The 21,103-nt window shown below is 40.5% G+C and overlaps 1 protein-coding gene across 7 annotated transcripts in view; it reads left to right on the forward strand.

The window, feature by feature from the left end:
- LYN (LYN proto-oncogene, Src family tyrosine kinase) overlaps positions 1-21,103 on the forward strand; it is a 55,004-nt gene that overhangs the window by 21,478 nt on the left and 12,423 nt on the right. For 5 of the 7 annotated variants that reach the window (XR_008235170.1, XM_052786928.1, XM_052786930.1 and 2 more), the window contains exons 2-10: positions 1,289-1,425; positions 2,664-2,712; positions 2,806-2,911; positions 3,262-3,360; positions 3,470-3,573; positions 5,091-5,240; positions 6,527-6,679; positions 13,607-13,789; positions 14,691-14,767. Coding sequence is in view for 6 of the 7 variants with exons in the window: in XM_052786927.1 (XP_052642887.1) it covers positions 1,289-1,425; positions 2,664-2,712; positions 2,806-2,911; positions 3,262-3,360; positions 3,470-3,573; positions 5,091-5,240; positions 6,527-6,679; positions 13,607-13,789; positions 14,691-14,767 (1,058 nt within the window). In the remaining variant the exon portion in view is untranslated. The remainder of the gene's footprint in view (positions 1-1,288; positions 1,426-2,663; positions 2,713-2,805; positions 2,912-3,261; positions 3,361-3,469; positions 3,574-5,090; positions 5,241-6,526; positions 6,680-13,606; positions 13,790-14,690; positions 14,768-21,103) is intronic. The other 2 variants (XM_052786932.1, XM_052786931.1) reach the window with 1 other exon arrangement.

Genomic DNA, 21,103 nt, shown 5'->3' on the forward strand with positions numbered 1-21,103 from the left:
TAGGGTGTGTAAGGCACCATCCCATGGAAACCGTTGTGTCTGCAAGTGGATACCTCTACTACTTTAACTGTTTACTATGATGACCTTTTCTATCCTAGAGGTGAAGGGAAAAGTGAGATGTAGTAAAGGGTGTTTCAATCTACTTTAGCTTCTCCAGCTGTGGTTTAGTCAGTGCTGGTTAACTTGAGCCCGTATATGCACTGAGCTCTTATTTTAGGTTTTACATTGTTCTTCAAAGAACTGGCTTTAAAGATTAATTAGGGCAGGGGGGGAGTGAGAGTGTGTGCCTGCAAGGGAAAATGTGACTGTGAACCTAGCGTTAGAGCACTGACCTGAAAGGAGGGAGAGAGGAAGGAAGGAGAGGTTTCAAAAGCATTCATAGTGGATTCTTTGAAGAGTAAGTATAATTACTCTCCTCTGAGGGAGGAATGTAGAGATAGTGTTGTATATATGCTTGCTGAAGTACTATGTAATTACATCATGGGATTAGCAGTCAGGTTCCAGTCATGTAGATGCTAACAGCTGTATCTCATCTGATTTAGCATGGATGCACATCCTTAGAGAAAGATTATCCCTCTAAATTGTATTGAAGAAGAAATACTTGTGTGGTGATTTGCCATCACTGATACACACATTGGCTATTTTAGACTGCTGTAACAGGCCTGTTTGAACAAGCAGATTTATTACTGAAGGTCACTGTAGCAGTGTATCTGCCATGGAGCTGGGACTGCGCAAGTTATCAGCCTCATGTGAGATGAGGATTTGAATCAAGCAGAGCTCCCTGCTAGACTGGCATGTGCAAAATGAAGTGGGGAGATACAGGCATTGCTAACTCCAGCTGCAGTTCTCATCATTTGGATTGGAATTTTTTCCTACATCTTCCAAAGCAGCCTTTTCTCTAAAACATGCAGAAATAAGTTGTCACTACAGTTGTTGTATTTTTCTTATATCTATTCTGCAGCTCACAGAAGTATCAAAAAGATGTAAAGGGTTTTGGGAGTGGTGGGCGGGTTGGGAAGAAAAGATGATAAATCTGAAAATGTTGAAATGGTAAATAATATTTTGAAATGTTTACTTCATCTGTGGATTGAGACAAGAAGTCATTTCTTTCCTTTGCAGCAGAAAAGAGCTTTCAGCGTGTGTTCCTAACCTTCAGTTGTTCTCCCCATGAACTATTGTGTGTATGAAAAGGAAGCACTTTTTTTGCTGCATAGCCCAGATGATTGCATGGGAAACAGCTTGGTTTATGGCATAATGTTTTTGTTTAATACCTTTTTTATTCCAACAGGAAATATGGGATGTATAAAATCAAAAAGGAAAGAGAATCTGCATGGAGATGGGCTAGATTTGAAGAATCAACCAGTACGTAAAACTGAACGAACTATTTATGTGAGGGATCCAACGTCCAATAAACAGCAAAGGCCAGTAAGTAGATAGTCTCAGGGGAGAATTCCAGTAGCAAGATCAAAGCATGACTGGCATAACTCAAATTTCAATCCAAAGCACATGCATGAAGAAATTCAAATGATCATTAGTCCACGATTAGGCTTTTAGTGTTGTACAGTTCACCCTCAACAAATAAGTACTTAAAGAAGAAAAAATAAAAATTGGCAGTTTGTTACTTTATTACTTTATGTTTGTCATAGTTTTCTGCATGAAAACAGTAATCCGTGGCAACGCTTGATCTAGATATAGCTACGTCTGTAGAAGAATGCTAGGTGACTTTAGAAAACCTGAAGTAGTTTAGAACCGATTTTTAAAAGTATCAGCATTGGATTTTTAATAGCTATGGGATCCAGGTGTTGATTATTCTATTTAAAAGGGCTGAAGTAATCACAGGCAATTCTTTACCAGCTCTAGCCAACTTGCCTTTTACTGACTGAAGGCCACTACTCGACCTTGCACAAGGTGCGTAGGTAAGGACGAGAGGGGAGTGGAGGGTGCAGTGGTGAAGGGAGCAGCGCTGTGTTGCAGGAGGAACAAGCTAATGGCAGTTCCATGTGTGCTGCCTGGCACTGGACGGGAAAGGTGCTGGGAAGGGGAATCCCGTCAGATACCAAGTAGGTTTGCTGTTCTGCAGATCGACTGGTACCTTTTGTCCCCACCCTCTCTACTGTGCTGAGGAAACCGTATTTCCTGACTGCCCTTATTCAGGGGCCGTGCTCTCTGCAGGTGTGAATGACACCCTTCTCTCCCCTCTCACCAGCTGACACAGTGGACTCGGCATGCTCTCAGTCAACATACACACATCACAAACTACCTTTTTTTTTTTTTTAATTACTCTTTTTTTTTTTTTTCTTGCACAACGTTAGCAACTAACCTGCTTGTAGTTCTTTAGCGCGATAGCTACATGTTGATAACGGTCCTTTTAAAGTGCCCTGCCTAAAGCCTTTTCAGCAGAAGTCACAAAGCTGTGAACTGCCTCCCCGCAGCTTGTGTCACACCTTCCCAAGGTCTGAGCTGCTCAGTTCAAAATCTAGTGGGGGCTTAATATATTTTTATGTTGTAATTTGCTTTTGAAGAATCGTGGGAAAAGATTGGAGCTTTTCCTTTTAATTTAAGACATACAAGATGATACCAAAGCAACTGAATAATATGTAATTGTAATGTAAGATTGTCACAAAGATCTAAAACTGCTTAATTAAAGACATATTTTATTGTAGGCAAATCCAGAAGCACAGCTCTTACCAGGACAGAGGTTTGCCAGTGAAGGTACGTTTTCATAGGAATCTTACTGCTGTGTGCTATGCCCACGTCAGCCTGGAAAATAATGCGAACATGCTTTTTGGCTTTCTACCTTTGTAGAAACAGAGGAGCATGGAGTTATTGTGGTAGCTTTGTATCCCTATGATGGCATTCATGAAGATGACTTGTCCTTCAAAAAAGGAGAAAAATTGAAAGTTATTGAGGAGTAAGTATGACCGTACTGATTGTGTTGTAGTTTTTCTTTGGGCTCATCTAATTCCTTTTATAAGGTTTTGACATCCTACTCATAACATGAGTGTATGAATGGTAAGAGAGCTCCCTTGCATGTGAAAAAACAAATGCACGTGGAGCTGGTGGTAGGACTTGGCAGCTGCCCTCAGTAACAGCGACCAAACACTGATCCGACGGAGCCAATGGCTTCTTGGGGGGCTTGAGTTCAAAGGAAAGGTGCTGCTTCTCTCTCCAGCGTGGGCAAAGCTCTCAGCACAGTAGAACCCAAATAACACTTTATCATTTTCCTTTCCTGTGAATACTACTGTTGTTTCTGTTTTTCAGGCTGGGAGAATGGTGGAGAGCAAAATCTCTCACGACAAGGAAGGAAGGCTTCATTCCCAGCAACTACGTAGCAAAAGTAAACACCCTGGAAACAGAAGAGTAAGTTCTCCCAGGCTCTAAATACTGGCAAACTACTTCATCACCCTGGTGGGGTATCCTTTGTGGGTGGGGGAGAGAAATGGTTCTAACTCTTTGAAATACTTTTCAGATGGTTCTTCAAAGACATAACCCGAAAAGATGCCGAAAGACAACTCCTGGCTCCTGGAAATAGTCCTGGAGCTTTCCTTATCAGAGAAAGTGAAACATTAAAAGGTAGGCTTTGGGGTGGGTTACTTTGGAATTGATAGTAGAGTTAAAAACATACAGTCTGTCTTCACAAAAATTGGCATCAGGTGGCACTGGGTGTGGAGTAGTTCCAGTGTGTCCTATTGTGTGAATTTTCTGCAGTTCTGTAGGAGTGAGAAGGATGAGAAAATCACCAGGAAAAGAGAGAAGAGAGTTACAGGTTGACACCCAAAGTTGAGATAAGGGAAAAAAAAAAAGTGTGTGTGTGATTACACTGACAAGAAGTAGGAATGAATGAAGTGAGAGATCTTTTCTCTTCCTAACACTTGTGATTCCTTTATTGAAGGACACTTTTCACTGTAAATAGTAGATGCTGCGTTTTATAGTCTTCCATTATTGGGTCTTTACCCATTGCTACAAGCTTTAAAATGTAGTTGGTGCATAAAGAGGGTTTACACTTCTGCACTGTAGTGTGATTTTTTTCAAAAAGCTTTTTGCTAAAGGTTTGTGCTGTAGACAGAGCTCTTTGTACTGAAAAGCTTAGTGAAGTCTCCAGACTCTTTGGCTGGGACTTTGAGAAGGACATAGGAGGTTCTGCCCCAGCATCCGGACTCTGACAGCAGCCTGACTGGATACTCCAGCTGGGTATTCTAACACTGCATCCTCCAGAGGAAGACGCATGAATCCCTTCAGCAGATCATATGTCTGTCCTCTCCACAGGGTAACTTTTCTGGCCCTAACACTGCAGATTCTTAATTAGGTAGCTCTATGTAAAGGGCCCATATCATTGTTTCTGTGGTCTCAAATGAAGACTCCTAAAAGAAGTTCTCAAAGGAAGACTCCTAAATTCAACATAGGCTGCTAAGAGTAAGGCAAAGTATCCCCAAAATATTTCTTTCTATCCCCTCTGTCACTGGATCTGTGTGTGGGGAGAGAGGAGGGGGTGAAGTGGTTTCTTATCCTTTGAAAACAGACAACAAGAATTGTACTAGTAGAAGAAGCGAAGAGCTGTGTAGTTACAGGCAGATGCTCTGCTGCTCCATCTTAAATTCCAGCTGAGGTTAGGCTCCCTAGGACTAACAGATCTGCTCTCCCTCCTGTATGCCTCAAGCCATCTCCAAACTATCCTTTTGCTAGCTGGCCCGTGACATCCAGCGTGTTCCTTTTCCAAAATGCTGATCTCCAAATTTCAGCTTCTGCCTGAGGAATGTGACAGCCCTGGCTTGGCTTTCCCAGCCAGTTCCACTCGAGCTGGGGGGACTTTCTGCCAAAGTGGGCGTTGGATGTGGAGCTGCCTGGATTATGGAACTCCTGAGTTTGTTGAATAAGATTGAAAAAGAAAGTGTGACTGTAAGCATCTTGGTGACCAGTTCAGGGCTGGCTATTGGTTAACTTCCTCCTGCTGATTGCAAAATGCTTTTTGAGGAAATAAGGGAGTAAAAAGAAAAACAGACAAAAAGGTAATTTTGTTAGGCTCAACTGTATATGCGTGGACACTGTAGACTTTTGCTATCTGTTAATGATCATTCTTTCTTTATCCACAGGCAGCTATTCCCTCTCCATAAGAGACTATGATCCACAGCACGGCGATGTTATTAAGCACTACAAAATTAGGAGTCTAGACAATGGAGGATTTTACATTTCTCCAAGAATAACTTTTCCCAACATCAATGATATGATCAAACATTATCAAAGTAAGTTAAATCAGTTAGTGAATTACTTAATAGAATACAGCCATTATTTCCTGTGAAGGAAAAGAAATGCTTTTTTGTTTTGTTTCAAACCTTTTCATCTTTTTTTTTTTTTGTTCTAAATAACCCAGGCATGCGTGCTATCAAAGATAAAGTAAAACTGGTCGGAACCCAAGTAACGTTGTTATCATAATCAGACCTAATGCTGCTTGCTCTGTGGCATACCATTGTGAAATAAATAATAGCTTTATAAAACAACTCATCAAAGTTACAATGATGTGATGCTTTAGTAAGAATTGCCTGCCTTGTAAATAAATTAATTCTGTATTTGAGACTAAATTTGTATTCACAATTAGCAGAAATACGTGCAGTCTTGTGAATGTTGTCTTGTATCTGGTGTTGAGTGTGGAATCATTTTTATTTTTCCTATAAATTTATTTATTTATTTATTAATTGTCAATGGTGTTTTGAAGGAAGTAAAATTCCATTGACTTCAAAGAAAGAAAGTTGCACCCACATAGAATGTATACATTTATTACTAAAAAAGAGGGGGATGGGGGGGTCAAGGTCAAGTTTCTACCTATGTTTTAGCTACAAAAATGACTTCATTCTACATAATCTCCTGGTGGATATCTCAAAAATATGGGGTTTTTTAGTCTTGTAAGTGGGAAGACAGAGAAGACGAAAAATGTAGGACAGAAAATCACATAGTGATTTTTCAAAGCCATGCTGAGGACTTGGCCATGAGATGTACTCTGAGTTGTTAGACATGTGTGGTAATTCTTTGGCACAGCTGGAAAACCTGAGAATTATTCGACATCTGTATTAAAGTTATAGCTGGTCAGTGTCTGGAGGAAAAATAATGGTGACCTGCTTATGCTAGCATGCACATGTGTCTGAAACCATGCTGCAAGAAAATTTAATGACAAATTCAGAATACAGGTTCCCAGCCTGACTCCAGTGTGTATCTTCATCAACATACTGTCAGTAATCAGATCTTCTATTGCATTATTTGATACAAATTGTACTAAAACCCCTTAATAATATGATGATAACCAGAAGCATGTGACACTTTATTAGATTTGTCTCTTAATACCAAATTTCAGTTCAGAGGCTCTTAAAGTTATGTGAAAGCACCAGAAAGGTTACATTTTCATCAAAGCATCTGATTATTTTGAACATTATTTTGAGTTGGTTAGTGCTAACTTGCAGTTAAGTAATGTTTGTCTCAAGTCATGAGGCACAGAAGTGTAACGGATTTTGTATTTTGTTTTTCCTTTAAAAACCAGAGCAATCAGATGGCTTATGCAGAAAGTTGGAAAAAGCGTGTATTAGTCCCAAGCCTCAAAAACCATGGGATAAAGATGCATGGGAAATTCCACGGGAATCGATTAAATTAGTAAAGAAACTTGGAGCGGGTCAGTTTGGAGAAGTCTGGATGGGTAAGTTTATTCCTTTGAAACAAATATTTAAATCTGCTGAAAGAAGTGTCATTTCAGAGTCATTCAGAAAAACAGTGGACACGAGCCTGGTCTAATATACTTGTAAAACAGCAAAATCAGGCCCAGCATATACCTTCTTGTGAGGAGAGAGGGTTTGTGAGGGGGAAGATACCTGACAGAGATGTGGAACAAATCCTTTGGTGTCTTTTAAAGGAAAAAAATAGTGAGTAAGCACTGTAATTTAGAAAGGCAAAGACAATAAGGGGTTTTTTGGTTGTGTTTTGTGGGGGAAGTAGAAGGTTATAGTAAGATGTGACTCCCAATTCTCAAAATTGGTGGGCCTCTCAGAACTTTGTTTCAAGTTCGAAAGTGGTAAAGAACATGATATGAAAAAAAATAATGTCTTTTAGTGAATTATGTATAGGGTTTTCATTGTCTCTTGGTAAAGAAGACACTACAATGTAATGCACGGGACTGCCACACTGGGTGAAAAAAGGGGATACTTCATCTAAGATTATTGTCTGCCAGCTTGCTGCTTAGAAAGTGCATGACTTACGTTGTAAGAAAATTAGAGATTGATCACCCCCTACCTTGAATTATCATGCAAGTCCCCATTAATGAAAGTGTCATAAGGCTTACAAGTTGTAAAAGTTAATATATACCCGGCAAAAAATGATAGCATTAATTATTGTAACCATAATTAGCTTTGTTTGCTTATAAACAATATTTTCCCAGCCTCAGTGACTTCCTGTGGCGAGGGGCTACAACCAGTATCTAATCACGGTCTGTAAAAATTATTTAATCTTCTTGCTTTTGAAATGTTGCTTATTCAGACATCTGAGTATTCTTTTGCGTTCCATATTGCATGTTCTGTCTACTATTCATTACTTACACACTTGTTACCAGTTACCTTCTTATTTGAGGTAAGCTATACCTTCCTCCCCAAGTCTTCATTAGGATGCTTTTTCAGGCCAAACCATTCTCTTAGCCCTTCCCAGAGTCTCCTTTTTGGACATTATATTTAAATAGTAATAAAATGGTTACGGTTATAATAATAATAGATCAGATGATGATTAAGCAAGATTCTATAGGCAGGGCATTTCTGAGCAACTTAAAAGTGCATCCTAAAGCTTACTAGAAGCCACTAAGCTATGAAGGGAGCTTGGATGACCCACAGGAGTGTGGCAGTATGACAGGAATGTTATTGCTTTGAAGAGATGCTCTCATTTAGAAAAGTAAAGCAGAGAGTGGTTCTTTTTGAGTGGCAAATTCCACACACACTACAGTGTCAATCAGAAATCTCTAATCCAGTCATAGGTGCAATCTTTTGATATAAATCACGTAAAAATTTAAGCAACACATCTCTATAATATAATACAGCCAAATTCAGCCTTTTATCTGCCTTCATGAGAAAAGGCTTAAGAAATCCTCTAGCTATGATATACGTGAGTGACAATTTACATACTAGTTTAGACAAGTGTCAGTCATTGTGCAGTTTTTTCTAATAAAGCAGGGCAAGAAATGTTTAACTGACACTGAAACGCTATGAAAGACTTTGCGGCAGAAGGTAATCACCTGCTTGAAAATGTAGATCATTTTGGGAAGTGATTACTGCTGCACACGCACACACAAAGGCATAAAACTTTAAAAGGGTGTTTCTGGGTCAAGATGTTTCCTCTTGTTTGTGTCATTATTTTAACATCTAAATTGGGCCTAACCTCTGCATCTGAATTGCTGCACTGTGAGAAAAATTAATCTACTGTGAAAGCGATGGCTGTTTCCTCTTCTCTGCTTCCTTTCTGAAGTGAGAGAAGTTGATTTGCATGGCTCAGGTCCTCTCAGATCAGGAGCGTGGTTAATCTTAGAACCAAGGAAGTTCAAGCTGGAAAAGATGTATTAGGTCACCTGTGTGATGCAGGGTATCAACAAACACTGCGTATTGTAATGATCAACCAGGGACATCAAGAGTTATGTAGAGGTACTGAGAAATAACCTAGTTGTTATGCTCTCCTGTTTAGAGAGCTAGTTGTTACACTTTCTCCTCATATAGAACAACATTATTTTTCAGCCATAGTGTGAATTAGAGAGAAATATTGTCCCATGGTTTAATTACTAAATAAATTTCTTCTTGATAAAGGGTACTTAGAATTGTGATTTCCGAGGGAACAGTGTCCTATTCAGAGGAACTGGGCTCCACAGTAAAGAGAGGTACAGAGCTACGGGAGAGAGGCCAGCGTAGGCCCACAGAGATGATGAAGAGACTGGAGCATCTCTCCTATGAGGAAAGACTGAGAGAGCTGGGACCATTCAGCCTGGAGAAGAGCAGGCTCGGGGGGATCTCATCAATGTATGTAAATACCTGAGGGGAGGGCACAAAGAGGACGGAGCCAGGCTCCTTTCAGTGGTGCCCAGTGACAGGACCAGAGGCAACGGGCACAAACTGAAACCTGGGAGGTTCCCTCTGGACATCAGGAAACACTGTGTGTGAGTGACCGAGCACTGGCACAGATTGCCTGGAGAGGCTGTGGAGTCTCCATCCTTGGAGATATTCAAAAGCTGTCTGGACATGGTCCTGGGCAACTGGCTCTAGGTGGCCCGGCTTGAGCAGAGGGGTTGGACCAGATGTCCTGCAGAGGTCCCTTCCAACCTCAGCCGTTCTGTGATTCTGTGATATATGGGAAGATAGAGATAACACTGTTACTGCAATGTGAAGATATGCCAGCATATCTTTTATAGTCTTTTCTTTTTAGTTTGTGCCTAAGTACTCTTTGGGCTTCCAAGTTGACATCTTCCTCTTGCACATTTTGGAGGGAGTTAGCTTATGTTATGGGAGGACTAAGAAAACCCTAGGGACAAAAAGCAGATCCCAGTATCCCCCAAGCACTCAGCTGTGCTCCTGTGTGACCAGTGCAGAGAATCTTTGTCACTTACGAAGTGGGCAGGTGAATCTCCTCCAACTCTGAAGGGTTTCTTTTACGCAGAGAAAACTTGCTATAAAGGACGGTCAATTTCCCAGTTTTGTCTATCACTGCAAGTGCATTTAATTTCTTTCTTCATTACACCTATGTGTAATTTTATACATTTTACAAAGACTTTCTGGTTTTAGGCTACAAAATTAGTGTTTATGTGTGTGTTTCGGGCACCAGCTGTGTGGACATGATAGATGAAAACAGCATGGCAGAGTTGTGTTCACTTTTTATGCACTGCACCATGGAAGCGGTTAGAAAGCTGCAGCCTGTGCTTTCTGCCTTCATGTTTAACGGGCTGTATGGAGATGAGCTAGAGATGGAGCTACTGTTGCATTCCTCTGTTCTTCAGCTGAGAGATGGCTGTAGTTGGTGAGGGAGGAGTGATGTGCTGACATGCAACAGGATGAGAGAAGCCGCTGTTCCTCGGTTTCTTCCCCAGTACCTCCTGCAATCGTAATGGCCTGAGACATTATCTGGCTTCTAACAGTGTCATACCTCCGTAGCTCAAAGAAGTTGTTCCCAGTATAACCTTGCAGGGAATTACTGCGAAAGCAGAGAAAGGAGAAAGCTGGATCTTGCAGGCTTGTTCACAAAGTTGTTCATCTTCAGTCCTGGAGATCTGGTCAGAAACAGTAGGCTCAACCTCATTATTGTCTGTTATAAATTCGTATCACAGCTTGGCCTGGTTAAGCCCATGCAAGAATCTGGGGGCAACCTGGCTGTCCAAGATACTACTCTGTCAAAATAATCATAATCAACTCCAAAATAAATACCTGAAACACTAACAATTTTGGGGGGAATCTATTCTAACATGTAGAGAACATCATGGCGCTCTCTGTAAGACATCATCACATTCCTCAGACTTGCATACTATTGCTTGTATCACATTTAATTTTTAACAGACGTCTAAACTGCAGAGAGACTTGCTTCCTGCCATGAGATGACAGGTTTTTTGACCATGGAGTTCAGTGCATCTGGGCAGCTGCTTTAGTGATGTTGATGAACCAGAGTAGCACTGCAAAAGTAGGGTCTATGTTTTATGCATTTTTTTTCGTAGTGTGCACTGATATGATGTGAACCATAATGCTCTGTGGTATTAATAATCCATGAAGAGAATTCTCAAGCAGGGCTAAGAAAAAAGTTAACAAGCCAAATGGAGCCATTATAGTGTATTTTATTAATGAGACAAGCATTAATTTTGCTTGCATCTCATGTGTAAAAGATTCTCTCATTTGGTAACCCCCAAATTAGAGTGTAAGTAATATGCATTTTGGATGTGTATTTTCTTATGCAGCTGTTAGAAAAATCAGAGTAAATCATACCGCAGAAATACTGTTATTAAAATAAAAGGCATCTAAAATGAACCGAGAAAACTTGCTGGTACATCCCATCAGTATCAGAAATGGATTTTTACAGTACATACATGAGCTGAATGTTAATTACAAAGAATCCAAATTTTATGTCAGGTGTTCTAGATGTAAGCAAGAATTTCATTGCTTACCTATCTTTTTGAATTCATGTTCAGGCAGCAAACTGACCATATGTTCATTCATATCATATGGCAAGGAATACCATGACACAGCAAGCGCTGGGTTTACACCTGGAGCCAGGTTCAGTTCAGCCAAGGCAGATGTTAGCAAAGGCTTCAGAGCCCCAGGTACTGTACAAAGCGGGGGTGATGCAGTGCTGTAGCCACCCCTTCCCACAGCTCCCTGTGTATCACTGGAATGCTTCTGTGATGCAGATTGAGCATTAAATTTGCTGTCACTGTCTGAAGTGCTTTGAGGTCACTAATTTTCCCTCCACCTGCACAAAGGCTGCAGTTTCTTACCTGTACAGTGAAAATGTGCCTACAAAGCAGACGATCTTTATGGAAACTACCACAGAGGTTCTCACAGTAATGATAAGTGACCTGGCATGAGGACTAGGACTTTGTTAAACTGGGTTGGTACAGCCGCATACTAAAAAGATGCTACCTGCTCTAGATCTGATGTGGTCCTCAGCCCAAATCAAACTAACGCTGGTTTTGGTGGTAATCAGTGGGCAAGAGAGGTGACAAATTCCAGTTTTGCCAAACTATCAAGGGTCCATTTTTTACAGATGCTGTTGTGTATGATCATAGAGTTCATGACCACCTTTCCTCAGTGTTTTGGTGTCCCATGCCTCCCGATACCTGATGAAATAAATGAACGTGAGAGAGAGCAGGATCAATTATCTCTAGTGCTCTCATCAGCTACTTTGCTTTGTGTGTTACCACCAGAGGGTCAGGGTAGACTGTTTTCCTGCAGAAAACCTCAGTATGGGTGAGGTGTTGTTAGTAACACAAACTTTCTGTAAGGAGAAATGTAGTTTGGTGGATCTCTTTAGTGAATGTAAAATACTGTTACATAGTTAAAATGTTAAGTGTGTTGGTCACAATTGCTTCACAGAAATAATGATAATTAGTATGTTCAGTAGAGTAGTCAACAAATTGGGAGTGACACTAGTGCTCTGCTAGTGGTGGAATAGTAGAAACAATACAAATAAGCTTTCTTCTTCTTAAGCAGAGAGAGGTATTTAACATCCGTTTTTCTGATGGATATAAATTGTATACCTGAGCTTTAACAGCAGAATTTGACCTGTAGTTGTCATTTCTTATTATTAGATCATCCAGAGGCATATCGTTGTTATGCTTTGACCTGTCCGTGGTTGGAAAAATATATTTAATAATCATGGAGGTGAATAATTTGTAATAGACATAGTGGCTTTCCTCAGGTGATGATCCTTCTTTAAGAAAGGTGATGGAAGACCCAGTGGTTAGAGCAATCACTTAAGATCTGGAAATTAGTTCCTTGCTTTGCCACTGATTTCCTATGTTAAGATGATAAATAGTATAAGGAAATTGTGGACTCCAGTTTAGAAGTATATCCATTGTGGTAATACTTGCTGGATTGTTGCTGAATAAGGAAATGAGGCTATTTCATTGAGTCACGAAAGTTTACCTCTTCCGAGAAATTTTGCGATGTTGAAATGGGTATGGTGGGGGATGAAAGGCTGGGGTTTGATATTACTGAAGCATTCTGTAAATGTGAAATGTTAGGGAGAGGTGGTATTTATATCCCTCTCTCTCTCTCTCTGTGCCTTCTTTTCTTTTTCAAATTAGATGACTTCACAAGATAAACTTTAGGAGCAGTACTTGCTACTCTATTGTTTTTTAATGCTATTTTAACATTTATTTAATGTTTGGAAAACATTAAAGCAGAAAATAATTCAGTGCTTTTCTCTTTACTTTGCTTTTGATACAATTAGAATATTACATTAGAAGGTTTGATAAACAGAGAAATGAAACAACCGCAGTCTATTCCACTCTTGGCATGGGCTACGTGATAAGAAGTTATCATGTTTAAAATCTTGTTCTGTACACTGCAGGATTGCAGTCCTGGCAGCATATCTTTGTTGGTCATGAGAACACTCATTCGACTGCACTTTCCTATAATGCTCTGTTTTGAGCACTGAGGGTTACAGCAGGGATTATAAGCATGAGACTAGCATGCATAAAATGGCTATAATCATGGCATTTAAAAATGCTCCAGAATCTTGCAAGCAATCCATGGACTCTGTTAGATTCTGAGACAGTTTACATAGACATTCATTAAAACATCTCTGGACTGTTTGAACATTTTATGGGCTACTTGTAAATGAAAACTTGGTATGAAGATAATTTGCTTTCTTTAATTTTTTTTTTTCAGATAAATTATTTCTAAAAATAGGGAATGGATTATTTTTCACTGCAATGTTGTATCAGTTGCAAAATAAAAAAGAATTCTAGCGTAAATATTTGTGCTACATCTGGCACTTGCTCTCAGGCTCTTAGCTATTACTGGAATCCAACCTCACCTGCTTTACAAATTCCTACTAGTTGGGGTGCTGTGCAGCGCAGAGTGACTTCAAGTACACTGATTGTATTCCCACCTTTTAGGTTACTATCATAACAGTACGAAAGTGGCTGTGAAGACTCTGAAGCCTGGAACGATGTCTGTGCAAGCCTTTCTGGAGGAAGCCAACCTCATGAAAACACTCCAGCATGATAAGCTCGTTCGGCTTTATGCTGTAGTGACCAAAGAAGAGCCTATTTATATTATAACAGAATTCATGGCAAAAGGTGAGAACAACATTGGATCTGCAAAGCAGTGTTTTAGGAAACTCTTCTGCTTCTCCTAAATTAGTCACCTTTCTTTAAAAAGGAAGGAATAAAAAATGAAAGCTTGGGATTTTAGCGTTATTCTTTTGAATGCTCTGATATAAAGTGAAGGAGCACCTATCCTAGAGGAGGGCTGAGGTTTTAATTTTATGACTCTTTGCTGCTTTTGTGAAATAAATTTTTTACAGTTTTCTTAAATATAGCATCTTTAATTTTCAGATGCAGAACATAACCCCCAAATAGCTCTGGTTCCTTTGGGCTCCCTACCTAGCTTTTGTATCTGGTGTCATAGCAAGGCAATTAAAACAAACCTTAGAATTTGCCTTATGTGGCCCTTGAATTGATAAATACGTCTGTAATAAGGCGAGTGATGAGTGGTCCTGCAAGGATCACTGCACTACTAGAAAAGGACAACCTTTATTAGAGCATTACTATACAAAATAAGTGAGGCGTCTTTCTCAGATTGTCTTGGGTGGTATTTTTTCTTAGTTTGTTCCGTTTTCAAGGAATTCTGCTGGTAACTTCATAAACAAGTGTTAAGCCACTTATTCTTTATGACTTGGAAACGATTAATATGTGTGATTCTCCTAGACAGCTTTCCTAATAGCTGGCAGACTAGGGTACTTAACCAAACTCAACACCACTGAACTGGTGTGATGGGAGTTTTCTACACCCAGGAAAACTGCAAAGCTTGGATACCTGACATATTGTTCATGTAAAGAGACCAGCTTACTGTAGTCAACTTGAAAATACATCAAAACACTTCACTGCAAAAATTTTGTGATCCAGAAAATTGAGGACATGGTGTGACCTTTATTTTGGTAATAAGCTGCACTGACTTAATCTTTCTCTGTTGTCACAGGAAGCTTGCTGGATTTTCTGAAGAGTGATGAAGGAAGTAAATTGTTGCTTCCAAAGCTAATCGACTTCTCTGCTCAGGTAAATTTTAAGAAATATGCTCAAAATTAAGGGGGTTTATTTCTCTCTGAGTCCAAAACTCATGCTGGGCAACTTTATCCTAATTTTTTTTTTTTTCATTAAAAAGGAATTTAATTTTCAAATAAGTTTTAGTCTGAGTAAGGTTAGTTGAAAGGAGGGAATAGATAAAAGATGTTTCAAAGGGAATATGTGAAGTTAGACTTAGCTTTTAGATGCTGCTGGTGACCTGCTTGGATGGCAGTGGTACCCTGCTTGGATGGCAGTGGTACGCAGCCGCTTTCCTTCATGGAAAAGCTGTTTTCACTTTGAGCAGCTGTGAGTTGAAAGTGTAAGTACAAGTTTGTGAGTTTGTGCTTATGAGATTCCTTCAGTGTTAATAAACGTCTCATTTTTACTTCTTAAGTTATGTCCATTTGTCAAACTTCTCTGTTAACCTCAACAGACTATTGTCGGTTTCAAATTCTTATGTAAATTACAGTGAAATAAATGAAATCCAATCAAATGATATTTCAGGTACTAGTATCTGATTGATGAACCATGATGATTGTTTCAAAAGTATTATACGAGCTATGCCATGTCATAAACAAAAGCTGTACAGAGACACCCCAGGGTGATCTGTGTGTCAAAGCCTGAATCAAAGGTGCCTGGACCCCAGCGTTTCACCTCGGGCAGTTACCAGCATTAGAAGTCCAGGGAGGCATGTAAGAAAAGAGAGTAAGAACAGCACTTTTGCAAGTTGTAGTTCATGTTACTACTAGGTAATGAAGGCATTTCTGGTAGGTTATTGTTTCACCAACCTTTTGGGCTTTTTATTCTGCATTAGAGTTTACAGACTGTTTGTACCCTATTACACTAACTTGTTACAATTGATGAGGAAAGATGAGAAAACTTTAAAAAGAAGTAATAAAACATTAGGGATTTATTAAAAAAAATCACTATAAGATTATTATATAACTGTTTTATATAAGTATTGCTATATAAATAAATATAAGATAAGGTATTAGGGAACATTTCTTTACCGAGAGAGTGGTTAAACAGTGGAACAGGCTTCCTAGAGAGGTGGTAGATGCCCCAAGCCTGGCAGTGTTCAAGAGGCATTTGGACAATGCCCTTCATAACATGATTTAGCTTCTGGTTAGAGTGGCCTGAAGCGGTCAAGCAGTTCAACTAGATGATCGTTGGAGGTCCTTTCCAACTGCAACTATTCTATTCGATGGTATATTATGTATCACATATTGTTACATAGATGTTCAACATATTAAATACAGATTTTTATTTAACATAGATTCAATGCAGGAGCTGTTTTTGCTATAATTGTTGGTTCAGTGTAGCTATAGGCTTTCTAAGTTTTCTGAACTCTTTGGGTAACTTGTCCTTGAGAATTTAGTGGGGCAAAAGCTTTATAGATGTGGAAAACCTACTGGATCCAAGGTCATGGTCTGGAGAGGTCAATAACAGTGGGCAGGAAAAAAAAATGTAGCTTCGAAAATAGTGTGTAAAATTCAAGGGAGAGAAGAACATCTGTGAGCAGTGATATGAAAGGAGACCCAGGATGTGGAGAGGAAAGCACATGTCGTTTTATAGCAGGCCTTTTTATTGGAGTTAGGGATGTCGTGTTCATTTTAAATGAATATAGTGTTTTCAGAAATTTAAGGCTTAAAAAGCTTAATGAACTAGAGAGCAACTCTAACTGTGTACAACTTGGGTAAATCACTTCCAAGATGACAGGGCTCAGCAATTGTCATTTAACAAAGCTTGAAGGTTGAGTCACTTGAAATGGACATCACTTGTCGCCCCGATCTGACAGCAACCTCTCAGAGCCAGTTCCTGTCCTTGGCCTCAGAGGCCAGGACCTTGTGCAGCACAGGTGGCACGAGAAGTCCCTCTCTTCACATAGGATGTAGACTACCAACAGAAATTCCTGAGAGCGAGATGTGCATTGGGTTGCAGAGTCATCTTAAAGGGGTGTTCAGGAAGGCCTCTCTGAGGATTTCTAACTGCAGCTCAAACAAAACTTTGGAACAGAGACACCGGGATTTTTCTTACAGAAAGAGTTTGTGGGGTTTTTGACCACATTTGTAAAGAGCCCTTAATGCCACTGGGTAATAACAAGACTGTGTGGTATAGACTTGCAGGCTGCGTGTGGTTCTCAGACCAGAGATTTCCCTCTGACCAGCACAGATGTTCCACTGGTCTTCTCTAACTATGACAGTCTGAATGTTAATTGATGGGTCTTCAGGGCAAAAGACAGACAAAAAATATTTTCAAACTCTGTTAGCCTACTGCTAAGGTAATGGTAATTTTACTGCAGACCTGTGGATCACACTTTTCCAAAATGTAAGCTGTATACAAAAGGAGAACATAAAATGTGTCCAGTATTTTTTGGTATGACTCTGGTTTGTACAAATGGAACCCTAATTTATTCTTAGAACAGTGATGTTAACCTCTCTGTACAGCCTAAGGGGAATGAAATTTGGAGAGCTATGTTAAGAAAGAAAAAAAAAATGGTTAAAGAAAAAAAAAAAAGCATGGAAGGAAGTTCATGGTGAACTACTTAAATAAGATCAAGCATATTTTTTTGCCTTGGTGGACACAGACTTGAGCTCTTCATGGCTGTCTAATCACACCACTCTGGCAAGGCAGTTTACCAGACTATCCCAGCTTCTCAGGAAGAGTGAAAATGCAAGAGATGAGGATTGGCTTACTTTTCCTCTCGTACATCTGTGATGTTGCACAAGGCTGACCTGCTCCCAACCATGCTACACAGCTGCCTTGCTCACGTCCACATGTCTGCACACAAGATATCTGTTGCAACAAAAATTGCTGAAAGAACCCGACCCACTGCCGAAGGGTGCGTTACCAATGGACTTGCATTGCAGCAGGAGGAAAATGGGCAAGAAGTGGTCCCACTTAGTATGTTGTCTTTTTATCCAGAGGAATGGCCTTTGCCACCTTACAATGGCCTTGTCAGATAAGGAGGGACTGGGACTGGGAGAAAGGGAGGGGAGGATATAGTCTCTGTAATTATCAGATAGCTGAAGAATGTAGTGCAGATAGTTGAACATAAACCCCCAGCTGAAGCCAATTTTCCAAGTGGTGTTGAAGAGCACTGCGCGCTGGTCTTTCCATTGCCAGACTGCTGTCAGTGCTCCACTCCCTGACTTCATAACACCTTTGGCTTGAAAGAAATCTGCATTTACAAGGGGTGAAACATTCTGATTTTGCAAAAAGAAAAGTAAGGACTGCTCCCCCAGGTGAAATAAACACCTTTTAAAAAGATAGCATTTTTCAAGCAAGTAATGAAATGTACTCCTACTCTGCTATACTGATTTTGCTGTTTTGTTAGCTTAACATCCACACTCACTGATTGCCATTTTTGACAGCAATAGCTGAGTACTGGGGACAGGCTTTTTCGTAGGGCCCGCAGTGATAGGACAAGGGGTAATAGTTTTAAACTACAAGAGGGTAGATTCAGGCTAGATATAAGGAAGAAATGTTTTACGATGAGGGTGATGAAGCATTGGAACAGGTTGCCCAGAGAGGTGGTAGATGCCCCATCCCTGGGAACATTCAAGGTCAGGTTGGATGAGGCTCTGAGAAACCTAATCTAGTTGAAGACCTTCCTGCTTATTGCAGGGCAGTTGGACTAGATGACCTTGAAAGGTCCCTCCCACCCCAAACCATTCTATGATTCTGTGATTCTACAGTTACATCTAGTGACTACTTTAGGGGACAGCTGTGGATTCAAGATTTTTATAGGGTTTTTTGCTGTACTAACAATCACAATTTACAAAATTAGGCTTGTGGAAAACATGGCAAGAAAATGCTTGCTAGGGAGGGGGTCCAGCTCGGTTTCTAAAGCAGTCTGCCCTCTGAAAGAGCTGAAGTTTCTCTTTTGTGTTTTAATTAATGCCTATGAGTAGGGGCTGGGGAAATCTAGTGTCAGCTATGCCCTGGCAAAGTTGATTTTGGCCACAGGACATGAATGCTAGAAGTCTCTGAAAGGAGTGCGTTTTAAAGGGAGCTGAGTTTTGCAAATGTCTCTTCAAGCACATACTACCTGCTTTAGTAGAGAGCAGAGCTGTGGCATGTCCCGTAGAAGTCTGCAGAATTGTCAGTATGTCGGACGTGCCAGAAACAGCCAGGAACACAGAGAAGGCAAAATCTGATCCCACTTCCCTGCCTGCGTGGCTACTGCTGGTGCGTGCGTCAGCAGCACAGCAACCTCATCGGCCGGTCTCGCAGCTGCTGTGCATCTGGCAGGCATTAGCTGAAACAATTGACAAGCAGTTCCCCTTCGTGGGGCTTCTGCTTGTCAGCTCAGGGAACCCAAAGGTTCTGTTAGCTGTTGGTTCCCAGTTACGAGTTGGAGTGTAAACGAATTTCATCGTTTTATCCACGAGCTACATTGCCAAATCTGGCTAATGCCAAAACTGTCCACGCGCAGACTGCCTGCCTTTCCCTTGGTCACCCACAAGTAACGGCCTGGCTCCTTCAGCACTAAAGCGACCGGCAAACTGGATTTTACTAGTTGGTTTTTGTCTTGCCCCAGAGGTAATTTACCCAAAGAGCTCCCGATTCTTTCTTTCACAGTTCTTGAAACCGTACTTGCTTCTGTTTGATGAGATCTGCTGAAAATGTACAACACAAATTCGGTGAACCTTTTGCATGTCTAAACTCTTCCTGCTTCTTATGCAAATCCATTATCTACCATGTAGCACACACAGGCATGGCGGCTGTGGTTAGGAAAATTATATCAGTTGTTACTGAACATACTCATGTCATACCTTTCAAACTGGTCAAAGCTTTGTCACAAAACCAGTCTTCCTTCTTTCCCATGCAGCACTGATACTTTCATTAATTCTTCTATGATCTACAACTTCATTGGCAACTCTTATCCTCTTCTTTCTGCCTTCTAAGGCTACAATGCCATTAAAATAACAATATACGTAGAATAAAATTGCTAGAGATTTTTGATGCGGTGTTTTAATCCCTCTCTCCCATCTGTTTTAAGAGGAGAGGGGAAAGTCCTAAGTCAGAATTAATTTTAACTCTTATTTGGCATTGGGAGGTTTCCACTGCAGTCTTGCCATATTCCTTTCCAGGTTTCTTTCATTTTTAATGATACCTTCTAACATTCCAGTGCATAATTACATACGTTACTTTAATAATCCTTTTTTTTCCCCTGTGGGTCTGCTTTGATTACATAGCTGCTTGACTGGAGCAAGAGGAATAGGTTTTTGCAGCCTTTCCTGACTTCACCTTTAGGATAAGCACTGCTGCAAACTGAAAATTGATGTTACACTAATAGAGCACTTGAAGATTAAAATGTGACTTTTTCTCAACAGTTTTCAGTTGCCTGATATAAAGGGTCTACACCCTCTTCATAGACAAATAGTCATGTGAAGATGAACTCTCTTTTTGAAAACTCTGTGATCAAGGAGTGTATTTTATTTTATTTTATTTTATTATGCATCTGGACATTATTGAAAGGAACCTGGTTTTGGTTAATCCCAGACCAAAGACAGCCCTGTCCAGATCAATTAGATGTGTCTGCTTCAAACTTTTCAAAACTGCAGACTGTTTTTAGTGAGGCTGTTCCCTAGGAACTAAGAATTGCCAAATTTAAGGCAGTGTGAACCTCAGGAGGTGCTCCATTATTTCCTTTGCTTAAAATTCAGCAGCAGGATGCTCCCTCCCACCGCTAAGTGCTTTGCACTCATCTCCAGTCTGGTTTTCGGGCTGCTTTACCTGCTTTGGCAGGAGCATCCCGCCGAGCCGTGGGCCTGAGCACCCCGGGTGGGCAGCTGAGAGCAGCTGTGAGGCCACTGTCCCCCACCCGCTGAGCAAAGGACGAGGGATGCGGCCGAGATGTCCTGTGCACAGCTGGACTCTCAGGGGCAGCATCCCAGCCCCAGCGTGGCCCCAGGGAGCCGGCGCAGTGGTTCAGCTTCGCTTGTCTCACAGGCAGCAGCCGTACAGAGGGGAATTTTGAAGCTGCCTTTATTCACAAATCCCTGCCTTCTACTGTCTGCGGTTTCACGTGTAGTTTTATAGTACGGATCCTGAAAAGAGTAAAAAGCCCCATCTGCCAACACAAAGGGAAATCTTTTAAAAGTATACCTAAACCATCTCTAAGTAATTGTTTCTACATGAGTTTGGTTTAAAATAGGGCAGGAGAGGATTGGAGAGGTTCTTAGACTCGTTGTGTTTCAGTATTTTGGAAATTGTAGGTCATGCCCTTCTGTTTTTTTCTGAGTTGACTTCATTTGTAACCAAAAAAACCTAGGCTCACCTTTAAATACTGACTCATCACTTATGTTTTTTCCCTATTTT

The sequence above is a fragment of the Harpia harpyja genome, chromosome 5, assembly GCF_026419915.1.
Source record: "Harpia harpyja isolate bHarHar1 chromosome 5, bHarHar1 primary haplotype, whole genome shotgun sequence".
NCBI lineage: Eukaryota > Metazoa > Chordata > Aves > Accipitriformes > Accipitridae > Harpia > Harpia harpyja.